This window comes from Salvelinus alpinus, chromosome 1, assembly GCF_045679555.1.
Source record: "Salvelinus alpinus chromosome 1, SLU_Salpinus.1, whole genome shotgun sequence".
Taxonomy (NCBI): domain Eukaryota; kingdom Metazoa; phylum Chordata; class Actinopteri; order Salmoniformes; family Salmonidae; genus Salvelinus; species Salvelinus alpinus.
Window position 1 is genome coordinate 81,722,002 of NC_092086.1, and position 6,872 is coordinate 81,728,873.

Genomic DNA, 6,872 nt, shown 5'->3' on the forward strand with positions numbered 1-6,872 from the left:
TATAATTTAATCGTATTATTATATGTAGTAGAAAGCAATGGGTTATTTTTATTTAACTAGGCAAGTCAGTTAAGAACAAATTCTTATTTTCAATGACGGCCTAGGAACAGTGGGTTAACTGCCTTGTTCAGGGGCAGAACGACAGATTTTTAACTTGTCAGCTCGGGGATTCGATCTTGCAACCTTTCGGTTACTAGTTCAACGCCCTAACCACGAGGCTACCTGCTGCCCCACAGGTTAGAAGAAGCCTACATAACCAACCCATAAAGTGAAATGTAACATCCATATGTGGCCAGCTATGTAAACTTTAACACTGATTTATCCTTCAATAGATGTCGTTCAATTGGTAACATACATTTTTGGCTTCTTCTAATGCCGCTTAAGGGGAAAGTAATCTAAAAGTAACTGGATGTAATCAGATTACGTTACTGAGTTTGGGTAATCCAAAAGTTATGTTACTGATTACTATTTTGGACAGGTAACTAGTAACTGTAAAGGATTACACTTAGAAAGTAACCTACCCAACCCTGCAGGTAATTTACAGCTATAGTAGGAGGGAATGACAACCCCTTCCCAAAACCTACCTGTTGGGCCACTCCTGCTATTTCCTGCTCCATTTCCTTGAGCAGCTTCCTACCAATCTCGCTCAGGTTGGTGATAGGGTCCAGATAAGGGCTGCAGTGGTATAAGAAGTACTCCACAGCAGGCGGAGAAAAAATGACATGGACAGGGCTGGGAGGAGTCAAAGGCCTTGGGACATCCTTTGGGGAGGGAGGGAGGGGCCACAGCAGAGGGCAGGGCCATAGGGCTTCATCCAGGGTCTGCGGTGCTGAAGTCACAAGAGGTGAGAGACCAGTCATGCCAGACACAGGACCAGAGACCTTCCCTGGGCTCTGTAGGACCAGAAACAACAAACAAACTATCAGGACAGTGCTATGTTATAGACAATCTCTAGATATACTGTATAACTACTTCATAACACATTGCAGATGTGACTACACTCAATAAGTAGGAGTAACTTACAAAGCTCTGGACGGAGTTCTTTTTCTCAGGCTTGAGGACTCTGCTCTCACCTATGGTGGCCTGCATTTCTGCCTTGCTCTCTATCATTTCGACCATCTCTCCAGTGCATTTCTTGAAGGCCACTTTCAACTTTTTGAGGTCATTCGGCCAGCTGTCCAGGCCTACTGCCTCAAGATCCCCTTCTCTGCAGTTTCTCTTCATCACTTGGATCAGTGCCCTTACCTCCATGCCTATCCTCCCTTTGTATTCCCTATTCATCTCTTTCAGGTTCTCCTCCTTCATCGTCCCATGCACTTCTCAATCCAGAATCTGAAGCATCACTTAGTCTTCTTCTGATTCTCTTTTTGAGGTACAGGTTGGTGTCCAGACCGTCATTGATAAGGGCGCTATAATTTCTATGATTTCACTCATCAAGACGCACAGATCTTGTATGAAGACCTTTATTTTGAAATCCCTTGATAAGAAACGCTACCGGAAGTTAGTCCCACCAGCTATTGAGTCCCTCATTCAATAATTGTGTTGTGTGTGTTCGCTGTTTCTGCATTCTTATATGCAACTACGTAGATAACTAACGTTAACTAACTGTTCAAATATGAACGCGCCACCGGCATTCGAGTCATTTCTGTTGTTTGAAGGGGAAAAGAAGTACGTTTTATACATATAGCTAGATAGCTACTGTAACATATTACCTGATCCCTTGCTGACGTTCAGATAGCTAGGATTAGCTAATTTAGCTATTGTTTTTCTGGTTTAGGTTAGCTAGCGATCATAGTTAACTGCCAGGTAAGGAGGTATCTGAACCATAATCTGGGTTTACAGGAGACGTTGAATATGGCGATTCTCAGAAGAGAATCCCAGATTCTGGTTCAGGAAGTAGCTAGATAGGTAGCATGCTACAACATATCATATTTGATAGCCTGACAGTTAGCTAGTATGCTATGTTTGTGCGTTGCCAGTGGCTAAAGGGTAGTAGCTAGGGAAGTCTGTCAGGCATTATCAGCTAGCAAATTCGCGTCTACTGGCTACCAGAGTTATATAGTTATGGCTTTGTTGCCTACTATATTTTAGCTCAATTCAGCATAAACTAGCTAGCTAACTTACACGCCACAATGATTGGTCTGCCATTACCACTGAATATGAATCTGAAAGTGAAATACTCTTACAAAAAAATGTTTTTAGAATCACAATCATCAAGGACACAAAAGTCCCTAACGCCTGCCTCTTCACGTTGAACAAAGAGGATCACACGCTTGGTAACATCATCAGACAGTGAGTGCAATTCTTGTCTAATCAATGATAATTGCAAAGCTCCTCAATCATAACTAAAGTGTATTGTATTTGCAGACAACTTCTGAAAGACCCCCAAGTGCTATTTGCTGGCTACAAGGTCCCTCATCCTCTGGAGCACAAGATTGTGATCCGTGTTCAGACCACACCAGACTACAGTCCTCAGGAGGCTTTCACCAATGCCATCACTGACCTCATCAGTGAGCTGTCCTTGTTGGAGGAGAGATTCAGGGTGAGTACATGAGATACCGTCATCATCACATCTCTTAATCGGTACATTTCGTGGAACAGTTCTACTGTAGCGAACTGTCAATATATAATATTATATGGTTTGTCCTCTATACTAGAACTGGTTGTGGAAAATATTATTCTTTGACAAAAATGTATGTACGCCGGGGGAAGTTGCAGAGGGGAGGACTGCTCATTATAATGGCTGGAACGGTGCGAATGGCATCAAACGCATAGAAACCATGTGTTTTGATTATTTGATACCATTCCACCTATTCCGCTCCAGCCATTACCTCGAGCCTGTCCTGTGATGTACGCGCTAACTACATTTCCAACAACCTTTGCTTAGTAATTTACCTGAAACACTCATCTGCAATACTATTTGGATTAAAACGTTGTGTGTGACTCACTTGGTAGAGGATGGCACTTGCAATGCCAGGGTTGTGAGTTGGTTTCCCATGGGGGACCAGTATGAAAATGTATGCACTCACTACTTTAAGTTGTTCTCGATAAGAGCATCTGCTAAATGACTCAAATGGAAATTTATTTTTGAAAAATAATAATAATACAAATTGGTGAGTATAGACCTACTTGATCAGCAGAATGTGTAACTACTAAATTCATATCTCTCAACTTTGTTTCAGGTTGCAATTAAAGACAAGCAAGAAGGAATTGAATGAGGATTGGTGCATAATGTTGGGAAAGAAGATTTCACTTTGAAGATCACATTTTATTTGACCAGGATTCTATAAAATGACTCTGTTTTGGACTTACTGCCATGCTAGGCACAGCATGGCCTCTGTATACAAAGTACTGAATGGCGTTTTGAGTGAGTTTTCATTCGAGAATACGGTAACATATTTGCAAGAATGGATGTAATTGTGTCTGTTAAATAATACTTTTTTCACACACTGAAACATAAGGAATTTGGTGATTTGAAACACATTCTGAGATCATATAGTGGATTGGTTAATTCAAAACAGAATCACGTTGTTTTACTCATTTGAATTCAATACTGTAGTTTGTTAGGTATGTGCTGAAAGATGACAAGCATGGTTTAAAAGTTTATTTCATGGGAATATTTTCCATGATATCCATTCCTGTTAAATGCTTTAATTTTACAATGCCGGACATGCTCCTTATTTGGCCCTACATTTTCTGAGAATAATAGTGTGTCATGAACATTTAAGGTTTGTTTTTCAATAAATCATTCTTGTAATATTTATTTTCATGTAACGTTATAGCCAGCCCCCCAATTTGTCACTAGTTAGCACTGCCACAAAGTCAAAATAGTCTGTCCTAACTTAATGAAAACAAAAATGAGCTTTTTGGTCTTCATTTAAGTTTCAGGTTAGGCAGAAGGTTAGCAGTGTGGTTAAGTTTGGGTTAAACATAGAATTTTAAGAAGAAACATTTTAGAAATAGGCAGGGTTTATGACCGTGGCTGTGTTAACTAGTGATGACCCGCCCTATAGAGCTCTCCAGCTTGTCCTAAAAAACGGAAATGAGTTACCTCTGTTTTTTTCATCCATTCCTATGGGGGAAAATAATGGGGTTTTGGGATGAATGCCAAAAATAAGGTCTGAGGGCAACACAGGCTTAGGTCTTATACGTTTTGTTCCATGAGATATCAGTCAGTTTACAAATTTTATTTAATTTGTCACATGCGCCAAATACAACAGGTGTAGTAGACCTTACCGTGAAATGCTTACAAGCCCTTAACCAACAATGCAGTTAAGAAAATATTTACTAAAAAACTAAAGTAAAAAATATTTTTTAAAGTTACACAAAACATTGAGGCTATATACAGGGGGTACCGGTACCGAGTCAATGTGCAAGGGTACAGGTTAGTCGAGGTAATTTGTACATATACAGCGCATTCGGAAAGTATTCAGACCCCTTGACTTTTCCACAAAGTTACCTTACAGCCAGCCTTATTTAGAACGATGGAATTGTTATTTTCCCTCAATCTACACACAATACCCTATAATGACAAAGCAAAAACAGGTTTAGACATTTTTGCAAATGTATTCAAAGTTTGAAAAAAACTTACATTTACATAAGTATTCAGACCCTTTACTCAGTACTTTGTTGAAGCACCTTTTGCAGCGATTACAGCCTCAGGTCTTCTTGAGTATGACGCTACAAGCTTGACAAACCTGTATTTGGGGAGTTTCTCCCATTCTCTGCAGATGCTCTCAAGCTGTCAGGCTGGATGGGGAGCGTTGCTGCACAGCTATTTTCAGGTCTCCAGAGATGTTTGATCAGGTTCAAGTCCGGGCTTTGCCTGGGCCACTCAAGGACATTCAGAGACTTGTCCCAAACCACTCTGGTGTTGTCTTGGCTGTGTGCTTAGGGTCGTTGTCCTGTTGGAAGGTGAACCTTCGCCCCAGTCTGAGGTCCTGAGCGCTCTGGAGCAGGTTTTCATCAAGGATCTCTCTACTTTGCTCCGTTCATCTTTCCCTCGATCCTGACTAGTCTTCCAGTCCCTGCCGCTAAAAAACACCCCCACAGCATGATGCTGCCACCACTATCCTTTACCGTAGGGATGGTGCCAGGTTTCCTCCAGATATGACGCTTGGCATTAAGGCCAAAAAGTTCAATCTTGGTTTCATCTGACCAGAGAATCCTTTTTCTCATGGTCTGAGAGTCCTTCAGGTGCCTTTTCGCAAACTCCAAGCAGGCTGTCATGTGCCTTTTACTGAGGAGTGGCTTCCGTCTAGACACTACCATAAAGGCCTAATTGGTGGAGTGCTGCAGAGATGGTTGTCCTTCTGGAAGTTTCTACCATCTCCACAGAGGAACTCCAGAGCTCTGTCAGAGTGACCATTGGGTTCTTGGTCACCTCCCTGACCAAGGCCCTTCTCCCCCGATTGCTCAGTTTGGCTGAGCGGCCAGCTCTAGGAAGAGTCTTGGTGGTTCCAAACTTCTTCCATTTTAAGAATGATGGAGGCCACTGTGTTCTTGGGGACCTTCAAAGCTGCAGAATTTATTTTGGTACCCTTCCCCAGATCTGTGCCTCAACACAATCCTGTCTCTGAGTTCTATGGCAAATTCCTTCAACCTCATAGCTTGTTTTTTGCTCTGACATGCACTGTTAACTGTGGGACCTTTGACTGTTGTGCCTTTCCAAATCATGTCCAATCAATTGAATTTACCACAGGAGGACTCCAATTAAGTTGTAGAAACATCTTAAGGATGATCAATGGAAACAGGATGCACCTGAGCTCAATTTTGAGTCAAATAACAAAGGGTCTGAATACTTATGTAAATAAGGTATGTTTTTATTTATTTATATAAATTAGCAAACATTTTTAAAAACCTGTTTTCAACTGGCAGCTTCATTATATAGTACCCGCAAAACACCAGTCTCAACGTCAACAGTGAAGAGGCGACTCCGGGATGATGGCCTTCTAAGCAGAGTTGCAAAGAAAAAGCAATATCTCAGACTGGCCAATAAAAAGAAAAGATTAAGATGGGCAAAAGAACACAGACACTGGACAGAGGAACTCTGCCTAGAAGTCCAGCATCCCGGAGTCGCCTCTACTGTTGACGTCGAGACTGGTGTTTTGCGGGTACTATTTAATGAAGCTGCCAGTTGAGAACTTGCTGAGGCGTCTGTTTCTCAAACTAGACACTAATGTACTTGTCCTCTTGCTCAGTTGTGCACCGGGGCTTCCCACACCTCTTTCTATTCTGGTTAGAGCCAGTTTGCGCTGTTCTGTGAAGGGAGAAGTACACAGCGTGGTACGTAATCTTACGTTACTTGGCAAATTCTCGCATAGAATAGCCTTCATTTCTCAGAACAAGAATAGACTGAAGAGTTTCAGAAGAAAGGTCTTTGTTTCTGGCCATTTTGAGCCTGTAATCGAATCCACAAATGCTGATGCTCCAGATACTCAACTAGCTTCTTTAATTAGCACAACAGTTTTCATCTGCGCTAACATAATTGCAAAAGGGTTTTCTAATGATCAATTAGCCTTTAAAATTATAAACTTGGATTAGCTAACACAACGTGCCATTGCAACATAGGAGTGATGGTTGCTGATAATGGACCTCTATACACCTATGTATATAATCCATAAAAATTTGCTGTTTCCAGCTACAATAGTAATTTACAAAATTAACAATGTCTTCTACACTGTATTTCTGATCAATTTTATGTTATTTTAATGGACAAAATTTTGAACAAACTTTTGAACAGTAATGTATATACACACACATCCTACTGGACGTTCATTACTTCCTTTCTAGTCGGAAACTGTGCTATGCCAGAATGTGGACACCGGGAAGCAGGTGTGAGATATGGCTCAGAAAATGTACCTCAATCAAGT

At 41.2% G+C, this 6,872-nt stretch overlaps 1 protein-coding gene across 1 annotated transcript; it reads left to right on the forward strand.

The window, feature by feature from the left end:
- The first annotated feature begins 1,442 nt into the window (after nt 1-1,442).
- polr2j (RNA polymerase II subunit J) lies at nt 1,443-3,759 on the forward strand. Its single transcript, XM_071328192.1, has 4 exons — nt 1,443-1,668; nt 2,203-2,292; nt 2,368-2,542; nt 3,183-3,759. Exons 1-4 carry the CDS (start codon nt 1,616-1,618, stop codon nt 3,216-3,218), a joined length of 354 nt encoding a protein of 117 aa, XP_071184293.1. The 5' UTR covers nt 1,443-1,615; the 3' UTR covers nt 3,219-3,759.
- The last annotated feature ends 3,113 nt before the right edge of the window (nt 3,760-6,872 follow it).

What these genes read in the sequence shown, in the direction of transcription:
- polr2j (XM_071328192.1), top strand. Translation starts at nt 1,616, where the DNA reads ATGAACGCGCCACCGGCATTCGAGTCATTTCTGTTGTTTGAAGGGGAA. An exon ending in CTTGGTAACATCATCAGACA is followed by an intron (nt 2,293 to 2,367) that starts GTGAGTGCAATT and finishes TTGTATTTGCAG; the next exon opens with ACAACTTCTGAAAGACCCCC. An exon ending in TGTTGGAGGAGAGATTCAGG is followed by an intron (nt 2,543 to 3,182) that starts GTGAGTACATGA and finishes ACTTTGTTTCAG; the next exon opens with GTTGCAATTAAAGACAAGCA.